General features: G+C 41.2%; 1 protein-coding gene across 1 annotated transcript in view; it reads left to right on the top strand.

Moving 5' to 3' along the window:
* The first annotated feature begins 206 nt into the window (after positions 1-206).
* LOC134326680 (EGF-containing fibulin-like extracellular matrix protein 1) overlaps positions 207-20,672 on the top strand; it is a 52,242-nt gene continuing 31,776 nt past the window's right edge. The window contains exons 1-4 of the mRNA XM_063008864.1: positions 207-286; positions 2,765-2,869; positions 3,001-3,098; positions 4,564-4,848. Of these exons, the coding sequence (XP_062864934.1) occupies positions 2,775-2,869; positions 3,001-3,098; positions 4,564-4,848 (478 nt within the window). The 5' untranslated portion in view covers positions 207-286; positions 2,765-2,774. The remainder of the gene's footprint in view (positions 287-2,764; positions 2,870-3,000; positions 3,099-4,563; positions 4,849-20,672) is intronic.

The raw sequence follows: 20,672 nt of genomic DNA, 5'->3' as shown, positions 1-20,672 counted from the left end.
TTCCTAGAAAACATAACCTCACCACAAGCGCACGGGAGGGTAATTCCGATAAAAGTGGGTGATAGCTTACAGTAGAACCTGTCCGCACCGCCCACTCCCCCCCTCCATGCATTCCGCCTGTTCGCTATGATTACACGAACCCCTTTAACTCCTCCACACCGACACTCACACTCACTCATTCATCTCTAAATCGCCCTGGAGTTGAAACTGGAGCCAGAATCTGCAGCCTAGAGCTTTACAGAGGCTGTTCCTCATACCGAACAGCAGCAGGCACAGGTAACGCCAGGTAAGCTCTCATTCTGTGCTTCAGTTCAGTGCAATGGAGGTGAGTTTGGTTACTGTATGATCTTATACATGTTATGTGTGATTCTTTATCATGATCAACTTTATACATTGTATTTTCAAGTAGAAGTGTATTTAACTTCTTGTAGTTACATGCCAGTGTATATTGGTTGGTTAAGCTTGTTTGCTGTTATAAAGTTTGGTTGGATTCTGTAAATGGCACTCACATATGCAATTTGTCCTAATTGGACCCACATATGTAATTATATATTATATATTATATATATATATATATATATATGTATATATATATATATATATATATATAACAGTATATTAACTTGACTGTTTGAGAAATTTATTTATTTAGTTAGAAACCTTAATAATATAAATGATATTAAACAGTATAAAACAAATCATAAACTGCCCCCTTTGTTTAGGTCTTAATGGAGCTGACTGGCATATATCACAGCCAGAGGGTCAACCTCTAGGGTCCACCTTTGGTTAGAGGACCTTCTGTCATGTACTTAATTTAGTACATTACAAGACTTTAAGGACCACTGAAGTACATTGATGGTACATTTGAAGTAAATGAATTCTTATAGAACAGAATTCTGAAAGTTTTATTTGAGGAACTCGGACACGGCCAGATGAGACTGTTGAGCGCATGACCAGGCCGGTGGGAGCCAAATAATTGTTTGTACATCAAAACAGCTTGAAATATTTACTTTTGTAAGCCTGTAGTCAGAACTGTAGCGAGGTCTTAATGGAGCTGACTGGCATATATCACAGCCAGAGGTCCTAAAAAGAAAAAAGTTTTGGTTTTTCTGATGTAGATTTTGAAAAGCAAAAAAATGTTGGATATATAAAGGCTATAGGTTCCAATCTAATGTTTCTCTATGACAGATTTGCATGATACAAACACACTAAAATTATTGATAGGCATGTTTTCTCTAGCCCTTGTGGGACTGTCCACCTTAAATATACTTTGCACAACATGATCGAGCTGGTAACAACATGAAGTTCATTAGATTGATTAGGGAATTGTAGTGTACAGCAATTTTAAAGTCATGTTACAGATCTTTGATCAGGTAAAACTAACTAGGCTACAACAACAATAACACCGGTTTTCTTTGTTTTAAACGACTGCGGTGTTGTTTTGGTGGGGGACTTTGGACCTTTTTCCAAATTGAAGCTTTCTGGCAAACATTCAGCATCTCTTTGTACTGTCCACTATTTATTATTTATTTGTATTAGTCTTGACTAGATTCTCATTCCCTGTTGCTGGAAAGCATCTTCCTAGCATGATGCTACCACCACCATATTTAACCGCGAGCATTGTGTTAGATTTATGACACGCATACATATTAGCATTTAAACTGGAAATGTCTACTTTAGTTTAGTCATACAAGTAGAGTTTATGCCACATTGTTGGGAAGTGTTCCAAGACCATTTTTTAAATAAAAATGTCATTTTTAATGCCTATAATGTTTTTATCATAGCATTAAAATTGAATCTGTGCATGAATTATAAAGAGTTTAATTTAAACTGAAAAATAGCTGAATTTATGCCTTTAAAGCAGAACTGAAATGGAATAATCATGTCAATTTAAATCAGTTTGTTTAAATTTAAGACTTCCCAAAGATTTTATAGAAATTCCATTTTAAGGAATTGTGTTATAGTGTATAGTAATGCATTAACCTTTAAATATTGTAAAGAATTGTACCTTTCTTACTGTTTAGAGTTCCACAGACCCCAATATTGTTTGTATAAAATGATTCATTAATGTATTTATTTTAATGAACCACTTCATCTCTTAGAGTTGTGGTAGGTCCGGCACTACTCAGAAACGTTCATTGCAGGTCGATACACATTTACACATGAACTCACTCAGTCATTTTACCTTCTGCATGTGGAAGGAAAGCAGAGTAGTTGTTTCTTTAGCAAAATGCCTTAAATAGGCTTTATAGTAGCATGATTTGGGGCTATTTGCCTCAATACTTAATGTCAAATCAGTGCATCCCTTTTTACTAAAATAGAACTGGCAAATATTCACTTATAGTAATGAAATTTAATATATCACTTTATGTATTAAAGTTAATTCAAGCCATGTCAAAAAGTTTAAAAACATCAGGCGAGTTCCCTTTAGGAAATGAAGCACTATTTCTGACCTCCTCAGTAGGACAGTGTCTCTTTTTTTTGGTCTATTTTTCATTGCCGCTGGTCATACGGGACTAAGCATAACAGCGTTTTGAAATAGACATCCAGATGGAAGCGTGATTCATAAAGGAAAGACGAGAGGGAAGCAGCAGCTGAACTTGAGATTTGGGACATGTTTGCACTCGCTCAGCATCTCCCAGAGTGATGTAAGAACGGCTATTAAACGGCCCGTAGACCAGCATTAAGACTGAGGCCAAATTCTGAATAGCTTCTCCTTTTTGCCTCCTGTTTTCTGCTCATTTTGTTTTGTTTTTAATTGCAGGACTGTTACGATGCCCGGAATCTACATGCTGATGGCCGTGTTGGCCTACGTCGTGGCCCAACAACCTGAGGAACCCGTGACTTACACGGCGAGTGTTTTTATAAAGTGAATGTTATTGACTAGACCCTGCTTTTGATCTCTATAATTACAGAGCATTAAAGTCCTGGGGGAAAATTAACATATTATTTGGCTCTGAATTACTATTACTGTTATTATTATACTTATTTGTTGACAAGAGATTCGGAACGTGTTGCGGCTTGCCAAGTAACAGTATTCTCTTATCAACAGTGCACGGACGGTTATGAGTATGATCCTGTCAAGCAAGTGTGCAAAGGTACGAGATGTCAGTCCTCTCAGTCAACATCCCTAATTTTTGGGCAGTCTGTGCTACAACATGCCTGGTTGTACTTGCTTATGAAAAATAATTAAATTGTATCTTTCAGGGTGTAAATATTTATTTCTGGATGAGTACCTCTAGGGTCCACCTTTGGTTAGAGGACCTTCTGTCATGTACTTACTTTAGTACATTACAAGACTTTAAGGACCACTGAAGTACATTGAGGGTACATTTGAAGTAAATGAATTCTTAGAGAACAGAATTCTGAAAGTTTTATTTGAGGAACTCGGACACGGCCAGATGAGACTGTTGAGCGCATGACCAGGCCGGTGGGAGCCAAATAATTGTTTGTACATCAAAACAGCTTGAAATATTTACTTTTGTAAGCCTGTAGTCAGAACTGTAGTGATGTCAAGTACTGTAATATGTAGATACTACTGCAGTGAGTACTATAACATGTAATAGACTCTAACCCAACCAGCCAGTCATATGCCAGTAGCTCAGTTTGCAAGATCATACAGACTTGAGTTGAATGATTTTGGCTATGGCATGGCTGTTGGTAACAGATGGTTTATGGAACCTGGATTTTGAGGCTACAGATGGCACAGACCTGGTATAAATGGACAGTTTTGGCATTAAAACCTAAATCAATGGACCCAATCTGCCTTATGTCAATAGTTAAGGCTGCTGGAGTTGGGAACTATACTTGGCATACATTGAGCCATCTAATACCAATTGAGTGTTGTTTGAATGGCACAGCTTATATAAGTGTTGCTGATGACCATGTGCATCCTTATATGGCCACAATTTACCATCTCATTATGGCTACTTTCACCATCAAAATGTGCCAAAGCATAATTCATCTCAAACTGGCTTTTTTGAAATTGATGTTAGTGTTTAATGGCCTTCCCAGTCACTAGATCTGAATCCAATCTTTTAGGATGTGGTAGAATAGGAAATGTGACAAATCTGCAGGAATCATACGATGCAATCATGTTAACATGGACCATATGTCACCTCTCTAAGGGGGTGCTTTTGATTAATAAATATTGTATGGGGGGGGGTTTACAAAATGTACAAAGCTCCAGATGGACTACTGTCAGTAATTGTATACCCATCTGAATGGTAGGTGTATTTTATAAAATAATAATAAGTGTATAGGTGCTCTGTATAGGTGAGTGTAGTTGTGATCTTTTGAAACGTACCCATAGCTAAATGTGTCCAGTGACAGTGACTGCAGTTATGTCAAACTAAAGGACAGAAGCTGTTTTAAGTTTTGTACTTTTCATACTTTAGGCCAATGTTTTAATGCATTTTGCATTTGTAAAGCCCATGAAAGCAACTTTTGTCTGGCTGGTACCCCATTGGACATCAGTCAGATCATAACCTAGACCATCAATGTGATTCCTTAAAAACAAATTTGGTTCAGTACCAGCACTCTCTCTCCTCTCTTTTCTGACAGACATTGACGAGTGTTCTATCGTTGCTGATGCCTGCAAAGGAGGAATGAAATGCTACAACCACTTCGGTGGATACCTCTGCCTGCCGCAGAACGCTCAGATCTTTGTGAGCAGCGATACCGTCACCCCACAGCCGACCGATCCTCCAACCCCGCCACCCCCTCCAAACCCAAACCCGAACCCTCCAGTTCCAAATCCACAGCCGCCTCATCGCCGGGTTCCCAGCCACTTCAGACCCATACGCTGCTCTGCCGGCTTTTATGTGGATGAGCAGAATTACTGCAGAGGTAGGTCGACTTTATTTACATCAGTAGGTGCTTCCACAGGGTGCAGTTTCTAGGAAAATTGAATATATGTGTTATTTCAGTGCTCATGTTTTATTGGTCTCATGTCAAATCAACCGCACTGTTATCTGAACTAGAACAATACTAAAAGTAGGACAAAATGTTTATTAATACATATTTTTTTCTTTGTGCTCATTTATTCACTTTGAAGTGTCTTTATGCACTGAATTACATTTTATTGAAAAGCTTGATACCAGGTCTGATACAAACTACTGCCAAACCCACAAATTTGAGAGTTTGAGAGTTTCTGTAACTGGTTGCTGTGGTTTCCAGCTTAGCTTTAATATCCTTTGATGGGACTTACGCTCGACGTCCACCCTTACTCTGAGAGAAAAACCAGCCATGGCATCAAACATCCTGCGGATGCTGAATCAAGTAACGCACGATTTGCTCTGAATGATTTCACCCCAACCACGGCAAATTACAAAGCTGATTTCGGTGCGGCTCTAACGAGAGCTGTGACTGATGATGCAGCTGGCGGGCCCCTTTTTCCTGCTGCGGTCTGCGGTCGAGCTTTTGTGCTTTGACAGTTTATTTTATTCATAAGTCAGCACCTTGCTGGGCATCTGAGCTCTCTAATTACATACAGATGAAGAAGCTGGGGACGTAATGGCTTAGTGGCGTCACATGCCGTGAAGGGGTTAAAAAGGTGCAGAGGCCGTGTCTGTCTTTTGCATCCTTCTGAAGGAGGGTCTGGCATCTCAATTTGTAAATAGAAGGCTCTTAAACCTCGACCGCAATGCCAGGCGTGTGGGCAAGCACATCTGTTAGTCTAATGGCCCGACCGAAGGAGTCCATGAGCCCTCTTTGTCCTCTGAATATATTTACGCCTCCGTTTTACCACATCAAACAGCCAGCTTAATTTGGCTCCTGTTACCTGCTTAATTACTCATGCAATGTTTATTAACACTACATTACAATCTGCAAACATCACATCACAAAGCATTACGCTCTTCAATTAGACCTAACCCACCTGGCTTAATCAGATTTGTCAGGGTTCTGGACAGTGGGGTAAACATTTGTGGAGTAAACACTGACCAGCATGTTGGTAAAGCAACAAGTGTTTATTCTGAAATTTGAAGCCACGCTTATGCCTCTCATTCTGGCGTATAGGGGCTGTAAACAAGGAATAGATCGACTGAATACATGGGACCTATCATCAAGGTCCCATGGGGTGGACCTCAAGATCTATCATGTAAACCCTGCCCTGATCAACAGAAGTTCTAGTAATTTCAGCTCATTCTAACTGTAAAGCATAGTGAAGGGTGCATCCTGACATAGGGCTGACAGTTTTTATCATAACAAATATTTAAACCCATTTTCCCAGGGTATAAATCAATGCATGTAGAGACTCCTGGTAATTATTACATTTTATGACGGATCTTCAAAAAGTTTCCTCACTTTTATATTTTCGTTAATTGGTTGTGTCTGAGAGACTGAGAGAGCTTATAGCCTGGATTTAGCACCATCTGATTTCCACCTTTTTGGATGCTCAAAGAAGCTTTAAGTGGAAGAAGATTTTCATGGGATGGTGTGAAAGCAGCGGTGCATCAGCGTTGCGCGACCCAACTCCACCAAAATTGCTGATGGCATTAAAAAGTTGGTATGATGCTGGGAAAAATGCATTGAACAGGAAGGTGACTGTGTAGAAAAGCTCAGGTGGCGCCGCGGTAAGAACACACGCTGGAACCAGAGCTGGGATCTTGAAAACATCTTATCGAGTCTCAGCTCTGCCTGTTGGCTGGGCTGAGCGGCTACATGAACAACGATCGGCCTGTTGTTCAGATAGGGGTGGGAAATTAAAAGCCGAATAGGGACTCTCTCATAACTAATGCAATTACGACCTCTGCTGGCTGATTGATGGCGCCAGCACAGGGACGGGAAAAGAGTGCTGTCAGGGTGTGTCTCTCCGTACACAGTGCTGATCCGCATTGCATTCGTCAAAGTGTAGGTGACAAAATACATACCGCTGCTGCCCACGTGTGGGAGGGATTGGCCTGGATCGGCATTGGTGGAGAGGAAGCATCGGGCAACTGGATGCGCTCAATGAGAGAAAAAGGGGAGAGAATGCATAAACAAAATATTTTTAAAAAAGTGATGTAAGTTTTAACATGATTGCCTGTCTGGGCACTTAGAAAAGTCTGTAAAACCAGTTTGATCTAGGGGAACCCCAGTGTCCTGCAAAGAGCCCTGACCTCAACCTCATTAAACTGACCTGGAATGAATTGAAATGCCAATTTCTAGTCAGGTTCTGATTAGATGGCACACTTCCCAGAGGATTGAGGGCTGTTATAGCCACAAATGTCAGAGGGGCTATGGGACGGGATGTCCAACAAGCTCATGGTGAGGTTGCCACATTCACTATATGGCTAAAAGGAGCCTGTTGGACATCAAAATTCAAAAATAAATCATAGTAAAAGAGAGTGACCTTTTCAGCTATAACAACAGCCTGTAGGAATGTCTGTAGGAATTTGTGCCCATTCAGTCAAAGGAGCATTGTACGGCTGGGCATTAATGTTGGTCAAGAAAGCTTTAATTGATGTTCCAGTTCATTCCAAAGCTGTTCAGTGGGGCTGAGTTCTTTAAATCGAGCTTTTCTTCATTTTTTTTGCTATAGATGTTGCTTCGTGCACAGGGGCACAGCCATGCTGGAACAGAAAAGGGCCTTCCCTAAACTGTTGCTGCAAAATTGGAAGCACATAATTTGTGCCTTTATGTGATTGATTTATTACACACGATAGCAAATGTCTGGCTGAAATACGAGTATGTCGGGACGTTGTAGGCTAGTGGGTTAAGGTACTGGACTAGTAATCAGAAGGTCACATGTTCAAGCCCCACCACTGCCAGGTTACTGCTGTTGGGCCCTTGGGCAAGGCCCTTAACCCTCAATTGCTTAGACAATGCACTGTCACAGTACTGTAAGTCGCTTTGGATAAAGGCGTCTGCTAAATGCCAAAAATGTAAATGTCCCAATACTTTTGTCCATATGGTGTACCTTTGATCCAGGGTGGCACGGTGGCTTAGTGGGTAGCACTGTCACCTCAAAGCAAGAAGGTCCTGTGTTCGATCCCCAGGTAGGGCGGTCCGGGTCCTTTCTGTGCGGAGAAAGTGTTTCTCCGCCGAGAGCCGACCCCGCAACCGAACGGGACAAAGGCCGAGGAAGAAGAAGAGGTGTACCTTTATTCCTGATCGGCAATGGACTTCGGGATAGGCACCGGACCCACTTTGACCCTTTCCATGTAATGTTTCTGAAAAGGAATAAATATTAGGAACTTGAGAGCGTTTGGTGAACAATGCTCTGTTTTTGATCACTTCGGAAGGAACGGCTGGACTTGTCGAGGCAGATTTTGTACTCTAGTGAGTCAACAGAGCGCCTTGTTTTTAGTTTCTCCGGGAATTCGACTTAATCACCGGTGTGTTTCTTTTGGAGGGACTTTTGCTCGTGTGCTATTAGTGTTCAACAGGCTTTATATTTTGCCTGGTGCCCCGGGAACGTCCGCCCACCCGTTCTTTCTCCGTACGTTCGTTAATAAAGAAACCTCAGGATATCAAATAATGCTTATGCCATGCTGACTCATGGTTCCTGCTGGAAATCTGGAGCGGGAGCCGATCCATGTCAGCGTAAATCGCACGTAAAACACATGGAATATGACTGCATGATACGATCGCACTTTTGAGGTTATAGAAGCATAATTACACCGATCAGCCATAACATTAAAACCACCTCCTTGTTTCTACACACACTGTCCATTTTATCAGCTCCACTTACCACATAGAAGCATTTGTAGTTCTACAATTACTGACTGTAGTCCATCTGTTTCTCTACATACATTTTTTACCCTGCTTTTACCCTGTTCTTCAATGGCCAGGACCCCCACAGGACCACCACAGAGCAGGTATTATTTAGATGGTGGATGATTCTCAGCACTGCAGTGACACTGACATGGTGGTGGTGTGTTAGTGTGTTGTGCTGGTATGAGTGGATCAGACACAGCAGCACTGCTGGAGTTTTTAAATACCATGTCCACTCTATTAGACACTCCTACCTAGTTGGTCCACCTTGTAGATGTAAAGTCAGAGACGCTCACTCATCTATTGCTGCTGTTTGAGTTGGTCATCTTCTAGACCTTCATCAGTGGTCACAGGACGCTGCCCACGGGGCGCTGTTGGATGGATATTTTTGGTTGGTGGAGTATTCTCAGTCCAGCAGGGACAGTGAGGTGTTTAAAAACTCCATCAGCATTGCTGCGTCTTATCCACTCATACCAACACAACACACACTAACACACCACCACCATGTCAGTGTCACTGCAGTGCTGAGAATCATCCACCACCTAAATAATACCTGCTCTGATTTGGTCTGTACTCATAACTTATGACAGTCTAGAGTAGCCAGTCCACCTTCTGCATGTGAGTAGTGATGGAAACACATGTGATCAGCATAGTTACCAGATCAAACCCAGGAGCTGCACCAAAGCCATCAGCACCAAGTGTAAATCTCTAGGAAGAACAACAGCTCAGCTTATGACTGGCACTAAAATTGCCTATACTCTGTGGCAGGACTAATTACCGAGTTCCAAACTGACTATAGAAACAATGATAAACGAATACTGCATTACAAAGTGATGGATGAATGTAATCTGATTACTTTCCACTTACTTAAATGTATTCATTTATTTATTTATTTATTTATTTATTTATTCATTGTCTGTTTTACATAGAGGGCAGTGGTAGCTCAGCGGTTAAGGTACTTGACTAGTAATCAGAAGTTTGCTGGTTCAAGCCCCACCACCCCGCCAAGTTGCCAGTTTTTGGCCCCTGGCAAGGCTCTCAACCCTCAATTGCTCAAATTGTATTCAATGATAATTGTTGGTCGCTTTGGATAAAAGCGTCTGCTAAATGTCGAAAATGTAAATGTTACCACTGCTTCATCCTGGTCAGGGTCTCGGTGGGTCTGATTCACTGGGCGAAAGGCAGAAAACAAATTACAAGACAAGTTGCCAGTTCCTCACAGGGCAAACACACACACACACACACACACACACACACTCAGGGCAATTTTAGTAGCTCCTGTTGGTCTGACTGTATGTCTTTGGACTGTGGGAGGTAACCAGAGCACCCGGAGGAAACCCACACAGACATGAGGAGAACATGCAATCTCCACGCAGAAAGGACCCTGGCCACCCAGCCTGGGAATTGAACCCATTATTGTACGTTCCGTATCTGGTATGCCTGATAAGTTGTCAGCAAATGCACTTGTGTCAAAGGGGGCTTGTGATGCTCCCTTTGGCTGGAACAGGGTGGCATGTGCTCTATAACTAAAAGTTTATGGACACATGACCTGGAACCTCACAAACCCTGAGCATTAATATGTAGTTGCCTTCCTGTTGTGACTATACCAGCCTTTACCTGTCAGGAAAAGCTTTATACAAGGTTTTTGAGTGTCTGTAGAAATTTGTCCACATTCGGAACTGAAGTGAGGAACTGATGTTGAATAAGAACGCTTGGTTATGTGTTTAATAGAATTGAGGACAGGGCTTTTATGCAGATCAGGAGTTCCTTTATACCAAAGTTCTCTAACTTATCATTAATTTACGGACCTAGCTTTGTGCAAAGTCATGCTAGAACTAATGGAATAACTTGGAATACGTTCTCCAAACTGTTGCTAAATAGTTAAAAGCATATAATTACTTTATTATTGTTGATTTTGTACATAAATTAGCACTGAATGTAGTTAAAAAAAACATGTACACTCAATTAGAAGGGGTGTCCACATACTTTTGGCTGTTTTGATTTCAAAAGCATGTTTTGAGTTTTCCAAATCTTGGTATCTTCACTCACAGTTCTGGCTTGGACTTCTCCGTAGAGGATCGTTCTTACGTGACACCGAACATCTCCGAGGTCCGAGCGGTCACCGGGGCACGCGTTTGAAGTCCGTTTAGCTTAGGGTTGTGTTTTTGCCATGACAAACACAGATTAGCATTTCTTAGCACAAACTACTACACTCTGTTCCTGAGAGGAATTCAAGGCTCATGACTAGCGGGTTATGCAACGAGGGCTGGTTTTTCACATTCGCACAAAATCATGGGAGAAATGACTCACCAAGAAGATAAGCATCAGATCGATTCATAATCTCAAAGAATTCAGGGTCATGACCAGAAACAGATTTTCAACCACTTGGAGGATGGAGGGGAAGGAAGAGGGTGAATTTTAGGTTTCTCATAGCTTGAGAAAAACAATAGCATTGGTATTAGCAGTGTTCCCTGACATCTATACATATGTGTGACCGATTAAAGGAAAATAAGTTGAGGAACAAGACAGGCATGGTGTAGGATTTTTTTTTTTTTTGCTCTGTGTAAGGCAGGGGTGTCAACTCATTTTCACCAAGGGCCACATCTGCATTATGGTGGCCCTCAAAGGGCCGATTGTAACATATCCTCCTGTGATTGCAGTCTGTCTTTTAAGTCTTGAACAATTTGTTGTTTTTCTTGGAGGCTAAATTCTGTGTTTGGTGTCAAAATGCCAAATTTATTCTGTAGATTTATAATGCATATCTACATTTATATTGTACTCCTTTACCACAGACACGGCCTCATAACACAAGAGACGTACCGGTTTCTCTTCTGAAAGCACAAACTTGTTTTCACTGTCCCATCTTTCATTAAATTTTCTGCTTGTACATTTTGGGATTATTGGTAAATATTTCTCAACATCACTTGTTGGAAAACCGTCTCAGTTAAACGCTGATCTGGAAACACTGCCATCTAGTGGCGGGATGCGGTCACTTTGTGGGTCACAAAATCGGCATGCATTGTGGGAGATGCAGTATATGTACGATTTTACGGTGTATTTTAAGACAATCATACTTCCTTTAAGCTCTCGCGTGCCACATAAAATGATGTGGCGGGCCGAAATTTGGCCTGCTGGCCTTAAGTTTGACACGTGGTGTAAGGTATAAACATTTTGAGCTGGCCCAGCTGACCTTAAACAAAGGATCTGGTGGTGCAAAAAAAAAAAAGGAAAGTAGAGGAAAACATGGCATGTGTGAAAGATACACCACCAAGAGAACAGTACAGGTCTAAATGCTTAACCCCTAAAATCTAAAGGGGCACCATTATGTTAAGGGGATATTATGCTGGTATGAGATCACTCTAAATCCATACAATTTCAAGTACATCCACAGGAGTGGTCTCTTTTAGCATGACAGTGTCTTTATAAGGCATAAATGAATGAACAATAACATTTAGGGGAATATTGTTCTCTTTCTCTTAGAGAGTTTTGGAAACTTTTACAACCTAAAATCTGAAAAAGTTGGGACAGCTTGGACAATCAAGTAATAAAAAACACAGAGTTTCTTATATTTACTTTGACTTTTATTTAATTGCAGACAGTTTGAACCTGAGATTTCATGTTTTGTCTGCTCAACTTCATTTCATTTATTAATAAACATCCCTGGAAATGAACGTCCCTGGAAAAGTTGACGTCTTGAAGGCATCATATGTCGCTTTAAGATCTCAGTGTACTTTTCTGCATTAATGCTGCCATCACAGAAGTGTAAACGACCTTTGCCAAGGGCACTGACACACCCAATACCATAACAGACCCTGGCTTTTGGAATTGTTGCTGATAACAGTCTGGATGGTCCTTTTCGTCTTTGGTCCATCGTGTAATGGTCCATCCTAGATGCCTCTGAGCCCAGAAAAGTCGATGCTGCTTCTGGACATGGTTAACATAAGGCTTCTTTTTTGCACAGTAAAGTTTTAAGTGGCATTTGTGCATGTAACTCTGTATTGTAGTGCTTGACAAAGGTTTGCCAAAGTAATCGCTCACCCATGTGGTTATATCAGCTATTGTTGAGTGGTGGTTCTTGATGCAGTGCCGTCTGAAGGATTGAAGATCACAGGTGTTCAGCTTAAGCTTGCGCCCTTAGCCTTTATGCACTAAAATTCCTCCTGATTCCTTGAATCTTTTTATGATATTATGCACTGTAGAGGGAGAAATATGCAAATCCCTTCCCGTCTTTCTTTGAGGTTCGTTGTTTTTAAACATTTGAATAATTTTAGATTATATTCATATTAGATTTTTTGCTTTGATTCATTTGCACTTTAAGACTTTGTTGTTGGGCAGCTAAAATCCCCAAAATTAGCAAACCAAGGAAATTCCTTTAGATGAGATGTTATCAGTGTTTATTTTTCAGAAAACTGCTCTGGACGTATTGTTTATTAAAAAGATGATACTGATAAAACGAAGCTAGTAAAACGTCTCATGCAGAGCAAACGCATGCATCCAAAACTTCTTATTTGCATTGTTACCTCTTTTTTTTTTTTAGACCAGGGCTGCATATTTTTCATATTTTGCATTATTGAGCCTGGTCCTAATCATTGTAGAAAGAGAAAGGAAGTAAATAGACAGGCTTGCAGTAAATAAAGCCCTGTGTGTCAGCGCATGATTCTGCTGTTATTATTGGGCTGTGTTTGCTGGACTCCAGCTGCTTCCTGCCCCTGCATGTGAGAAATTGTCGATCTTTCTTTTCCTCAATGCTATGCCAGAGTCATCTGGCCAACCAAACCAACAAATCTGGCACAGAGTCAGAAGAACGATCCAGAATGCCTTCCTCTTTTAGGAAGGGCCTTCATGTTGCATGCTTTTCATTCAGATTACACACTCGCTGGACAATGTATTAGGAACATCCGGCTTATATGAAATAATTCTACTCTTAAAAACAGACTCAAGTGTTTGCGGCATGAATTTCAACCATAAACATGTGATACTGGAATTGTTTTGCTGTTTATGCATTTTCTCCCCTTTTTTTCTTCCAACTTAGCATATCCAATCACCCAATTGTGTTACGCTTCCTCTCTACTGATGTTGATCTCCACTCTGACTGAGCAAGCCGTGACTAACACATGCCCCCTCCGACACGTGTGCAGTAGCCGACTGCATCTTTTCACCCGCACGAGAGCCACACCCTGATCACACATTATCACTCGTATCTGTGCAGTAGGGGTCGTAATTGCATCAGTTATGAGGAATTCCCGTCCGGCTTCCACCTTCTATGAACAACAGCCAATCGTTTTTCATGTAGGCGCCCAGCCTGCAGGATAGCAGAGCTGAGATTTGAAATGACGAGTTCGAAATGTCAGCTCTGGTGTGCTAGCGTGTTTTACCGCTGCGCCACCTGAGCGCCCATGGATGGAATATCTTTAATTTTTGTATTTTACTATTTGTAGGGTGACCATACGTCCTCTTTTTCCCGGACATGTCCTCTATTTTGGGACCTAAAAATGCATCCAGCCAGTATTTTAAATCACCTAAATCGCCAAAAATGTCCAGGATTCAGGTTTTCTTTAGGTCCCGCCTTCTCACACTTCTCTTAAAAATGCCCAAGTGCAAATGAAAATTTACATATGAATTACAGAAAAAAAACAGTGTTTTTGTCTCGGTCGGGATCCTTGGTAAGCAGAATGCATGACCCGCAAAGCTGACACGTACTGTATGTGTCAGTGTTAAATAAAGGCAAAACACAAAGCTGCAGCTAAAGGAAACCGTTTGTTAGGTAAAGACAGAGTAACACAGAAGATGTTGTTACTGCTGCAGAGGGAGTTTTTGCATTTCATACCATGAAGCATCACAACAGCTACAGATCAACGGACTGCAGCACGTCTGCCTTGTTAAAAAGTATTTTCCTGATTCTGAAACAGCATAAACATCCAAGTGTGTGTACTAAGATAGAAGTTATTGTCAATGCCATGATAGCGCCACATTCAGAGCAGCCCCCCCCCCCCCCCCCCCCAAACACACACACACACACACACACACACACACACACACACACACACACACACCTTCTCCTTCCCCAGACCAAGCGTCCTCTTTATTCAAAACCAAAATATGGTCACCCAACTATTTATAAGTAGTACTGTGGTGCTACGTTAGCTATTTTGCTAGCAACAAACTCCAACTAACCGACCAGCCAGTGAGGTAGATTCAGGTCCAACAAGCATCTACAAAAGTGTAATATTTTGTACACGAAGCGCTTCATATAGCACCCCAAATTTAAGGTTCAAGAGAGACTTTATTGTCATTTCAGCTATATACAAGTACATATTGAAACGAAACAACGTTCCTCCAGGACCAACATAGAACAAAAAGTGCAAGACAGTACAATACACACAGTGCAGATAAACAACAGCACAATGAATACAAAAAGGCCTACAATAAATAAAAAAGACTGATCAGCTAATCTAAAAAAGTAATCAGGAGCGACAAGACTAGAGACAAGTGTAGTGTTGGACAGTACATGGTACTGAGTAAATGATAGGTGAGGTAAAAAAGGTGGTCTAGTCGTGTCAGAATGTAACAGTCATGAACATTCCCAAGCACAAACAGTGTCAATAGTCTTCCTCAGTCTTGACGTGGTTGGTCCAGATTCCTCTAGTTACTCAGTGTAAATGGATGACCTGGGTGGTATTCCAAATGTGTAGTGCATGTCTTTTTCCACAGATTCCTTGGTGTGGTTTAGCAGATGCTGACCCATGTGTGATCTTAGCTTCATCTATTATCGTGCAATAAGCTTCACTTGGCTGGTATCTAAACAGCACCAGAGATGTAACATTTATCTTAACAATATCATCCACTAAATATGATGTAACAGAAAGAGTATTCAGGGCTTTTCTGAGAAAACATGGGTGTGATGTTGCATCTTTGAAACTGTCGCCAGTAAAATCATCACCAATTATGAAGAGAATGTGTCAGTTAATTGTTCTCATATGGGCCTCCATGGTACTTATCGATCTTTCTCAAGGCCGGAATGGAGGTCTGTACGACTGATAGAGAGCAGTTCTGTCGTAACGGTGCGTGTTAAACAGTGAAGCATTAAAGCATCTATGCATCCCGGGACTGTATTAGCCAGGAAAAGTTCAATGGAGCGAGGATCATTTGTTTGACTCTTGTCTGTATAAGATGCTCTGGACCTGATCTTATCCGAGGTCATGAACTGGAGAGAGGCATTTCTACTGGGACACTGGGGAACTATTTGTTTTTTCTCTGAAATTGATTTTTACTGATTTTATCAGTGAAGACTTCAGTTTAAAGATTCAAATTAACATTTTAATTTCTGGCATGGTGGCATATATTTTAATCAAACGTATTTTAAAATTATTTCTTTTTTTTGAAGTTGATTTAATAGGATGTCCAACAAGCACATGGTCAAGCGTCCACACACATTTAGCCGTATAGCAGGGGTGTCAAACTCATTTTCACCGAGGGCCACATCTGCATTATGGTGCCTTTTAAGTCTTGGAGGCTAAATTCTGTGTTTGGTGTCAAAATGCCAAATTTATACTGTATATTTATAATGTAGATCTACATTTATATTGTACTCCTTTACCACAGACACGGCCTCAAACACAAGAGACATACTGGTTTTTCTTCTTGAAGCACAAACTCGTGAAAATGTATTCACTTTCCCATTTTTTATTAAATTTTACTTCCTTCTGCTTAAATGTTCTCTTCTTGTACATTTTGGGATTATTGGTAAATATTTCTCACCATCACTTGTTGGAAAACCGACACAATTAAACGCTGATGTGGAAACACTTCCATCTAGTGGCGGGATGCAGTCACTTTGCGGGTCGCAACATCGGCATGCATTGTGGGAGATGCAGTTTATGTACAATTTTACAGTGTATTTTAAGACAAGCTGTCGCGAGCCTTGAGTTTGACACATGTGCTGCATAGTATAGACACATAAAAAGGGCACTGCTGTCTACATCACATAAATGACTGAGATCGAGACGTAGACAGCAGTGCCATTTTATATAATAGAATTAATATGCGAAGAGGTCAATAATTTTGCCCTAGCAACCACTTACCATTTTGGGGTGAAAATGTTGACCTGCTCTGATCTTCTTCATATTCTTACCATGGTTTACTGATAGTAGTCGCCTCACAGCAAGTAGGTCCTGGGTTTGATCCCCAGGTGGGGCGGTCCGGGTCCTTTCTGTGCGGAGTTTGCATGTTCTCACCCGTGTCCGTGTGGGTTTCCTCCGGGTGCTCCGGTTTCCTCCCACAGTCCAAAGACATGCAAGTGAGGTGTCCAAGACTGTGTTCGATATAACCTTGTGAACTGACGAATCTTGTGTATTGAGTAACTACCGTTTCTGTCATGAATGTAACCAAAAGTGTAAAACAAGACGTTAAAATCCTAATGAACAAAAAACAAACAAACTTGGCAGTATTAGCAGTTTGGATAAATCCAGCCCTAGATGTACATCAGGAAAAGCATATCCCCACAATTCCCTTTCTCCGTCATCACAGAATGTTCATCATGCTCATGTTTAGGATAAATATCTGTTTTGTGGCGTGCTAACACTTAAAAATGTGTTTAGGGTCCTCGTGAACGGGTTCCCTCACGGCTAAGACACGACGGGCACATAAATTTGTGTTGTGAAATTGATTGGAGTGTTAACTTCAAACACTTTGCCCGTTTTAATGTTTTTCCCAAGGTTTTACGCTACTCCAGGAATCGAACTAATAACATGACAAGTCATTTTTTGGACGATGTCCCATTTTCCATTACAATGCTTCAGTGAAAACATGAACCAAATGCCCCCAAGTGTGGCGATTACAGCAAGTTCTATCATGTCGTTGCGGATCTGGTGGAAAAAAAGGAACATTACATGAGGGTCGAAGCCAGAAAACAATTGGCACGAGGCTTGAGGTTTTATGGAGAAAGGACACGAGGCAGCTGCATATCCTCTCCGTTGTATTGCGCTGTGCTTAAAATTTAGAGGGCAGCAATGAAAAACCAAGTCTCTGGTGCAGATTTATTCATCCAGGTGTAAAATAAAATCAGATTTTAATGTGGGCTTTAGAAACGCTGAACATTGGCCTTGCGTCTTCTGAGATGCGGAACCATGTGGCTGTGTAGTAGTTGGGATTTGTAAGATTTATTGGCTGCTATAACCGTAGGCTACGCAATGTAGTCGATGGTGTATGGGGATGTAAAATTTTATGGTGCTTCCACACATGTTCTTTTACTGTTTACGCTAAGTTTGTAGAGTCTGATAGTTCTAAAGAAAGAAAGAGTGAAGGTAATAATGAATTTGGTATGAATTACTCGTAAAATATCATCAAATTTGCATCCAAGTTATATTAATAGACTTTCTGATTTACAGTCCATGTTTGCAAAAGCATGTGACTCTGGGATGACAACGTCTCCTGAAGTTATTGAGATGTGAGTGCAGATGTGGGGTGAACAGGTGCTCTGCCCTATAAAAAGGTCATTAAGAGTAAAAACGCGCTGACATCTTGAACTCATTGGTTTGAGTCTCAGCTGTGCTCTTGGCAGGCTGGGTGCCTATACAAACAATGATTGGCCAGACCCGGGGTGGGATTGCCAGTGGGGATCCCTCATAACTGCTGCAGTGGTGACCCCTGCTGGCTGATTGATGGTGCCTGCATAGAGATGGGGAATAAAGGAGATTGGTGCGTGACTCTAAGTGCGTGATACGGATCTCCATATGAATGTGCATCATGCAGGTGAAAGAAGGCAGTAGGCTGTTGGTTTATCTGGTGTGAACCAAAGCAAATCGCTGGAATTGTCTTTAGACACATTTATCGATTGTATATATATCTATATATATTTATTTATTTATATTTATATATAATATATACACTATATTATATATATTTAATTTTTTTAATGCATTTTCTCCCTTTTCCTCCCAATGTTTACCCACTTGCATTACCTTTCTCCTCTACTGGTGCTGAGGAGAGCGAACTGACACATGCCCCCTCCGACACATGAACAGTAGTCGTCTGCATTTTTTCACCTGCACCAGCCGAGTTTATACGCGAATCAGCCCTGTGCATGGAGAGCCACACCCTGATCAGCATTATTCCTCGTCTCTGTACAGGCGCCATCAATCAGCCAGCAAAGGTCGTAATTGCATCAGTTATGAGGTCCCTATCCGGCTCCCTAACCCTGTATGAACAACAGCCAAACGTTGTTCATATTGCCACCCAGCCCAGCCGGATGGCAGAGCTGAGATTCAATAGATGTATTTGAAATCCCAGCTCTGGTGTGCTAGCATATTTTACACCTGAGCGGGATATATTTGAATTTTTAATAATATTATAATTACGATGGTTTCTACTAGTGTAGTTCCATATTTCGGCCCAACACCAAGCAATTAAATCAGTTTGAGGTACTGAACGGCCCATGGGCTCGGTGGGTAGCACTGTCACTTCACAGCAAGAAGGTCCTGGGTTCAATTCCCAGATTGGAGTTTGCAGGTTCTCCCCGTATTTGCATGGGTTTCCTCCGGGCACTCCTCATGGGTTTCCTCCCACAGTTCAAAAACATGCAGTCAGGCTAGTGTGTGTGCCTTGTGATGTACAGGCAACCTGTCCTGGGTGTTTTCTACCTTTCGTCCAGTGAAATGCACCCACTGCAACCCTGACCAGAATGAAGCAGTGGTGAAACAGTCAGTATTTAAAGCTACAGTATATTACTAAGTGCCCAGGTTGTGACAATAACCAAATCTGGCCGGGCAGTTCTTATTTTGAATTAATTCAAACTGATAAAATGCTTGGTGAATCTAGTGTATGATACTGACCAGGAATCAGGTCAATAAATCTTGATAATGTCTTAATATTTGAAAATGAAACGGAACCTTTTTTAAGTAACCAGTATCCCAACACGTGCTATTCATTTATAATAATTAAGTCATCAAATAGTTCAATAACTGAACTGTTTAGTACTGTTCAGTTGTTTATGTGAGTTTTGGAAATTGACTTGTTATATCAGTAAAGTCCCGATGAACCGAAGCTATTAATGTTTACATAGTTTATTATTGTGGGAAAATGAAACCTTAGGCACATGTACAAAAAGATGCGTGTGAGAGAGAATACGCTTCACTTTTTCCATACTCGCAGGGCTTGCTCACGCTATCCGTGCACCCCTTCCTCTTTTACCCCGTTTTGCAGTGGCCGAGTGGGAGGTCAGCCCGGGTTTGGGAGCTTTTGGGAAGCACAAATGGATGGAACGAGGACCAACTGGGGCTTTGAGCTCTGTTTACTCAGACTTAAGGCTCCAGGTGGGGCCAGTGGCCAAAATATGACATCACTCTCACACGCTATGTGAATGTGTGTGTGTGTGCGTGCGTGTGTTTGAGTGTACATGTACATGTATGAGTATATGCATGTGTCTATGTGTATATGTGTTTATGTGTGTTAGGTTAGAACACCCCTTGCCAAATTGTCGTATTTATTTTGTACCTGACAATAATTAAACATCATATCACATTATATCAAAAATATATAATTCATATAATTAATATTGAACATGCCATAACAGACCGCATAGTTATTTTTTTCTCACTATGATCAATTTTACATTTCACACTTTTATTCAGAACAACTTACATTACTGTGACAGTATATTGTCTAAGCAATTGAGGGTTAAGGGCCTTGACCCTTGACCCTTTTTTGTCCAAAAAGGTGTGTTCTCTATTTTTTGACTGAGAACATAAACAGTTCACTTTTCAACAACCCAGTGAACACTGGAGTGGCTTTGAGGCAAGTCACTAAATGTCCTTGTGTGGCCCAGATCAAGCCTAGACCTAAACCTGTCAAACATCTGGGGACAGACGTTAAGTTTAGTTCACATACTCTCGCCATCCAGTCGGACAGACCTTGAAAGGATCTGCTATGAAAAATAGGATAAACTGCCTAAAGACTTGCAGCTATATTTGCTGCCAAAG

This window comes from Trichomycterus rosablanca, chromosome 14 (genome assembly GCF_030014385.1).
Source record: "Trichomycterus rosablanca isolate fTriRos1 chromosome 14, fTriRos1.hap1, whole genome shotgun sequence".
NCBI classification, from domain to species: domain Eukaryota; kingdom Metazoa; phylum Chordata; class Actinopteri; order Siluriformes; family Trichomycteridae; genus Trichomycterus; species Trichomycterus rosablanca.
The sequence above is the reverse complement of the archived record's forward strand: the minus strand, read 5'-3'. Positions and strand labels throughout refer to the sequence as shown.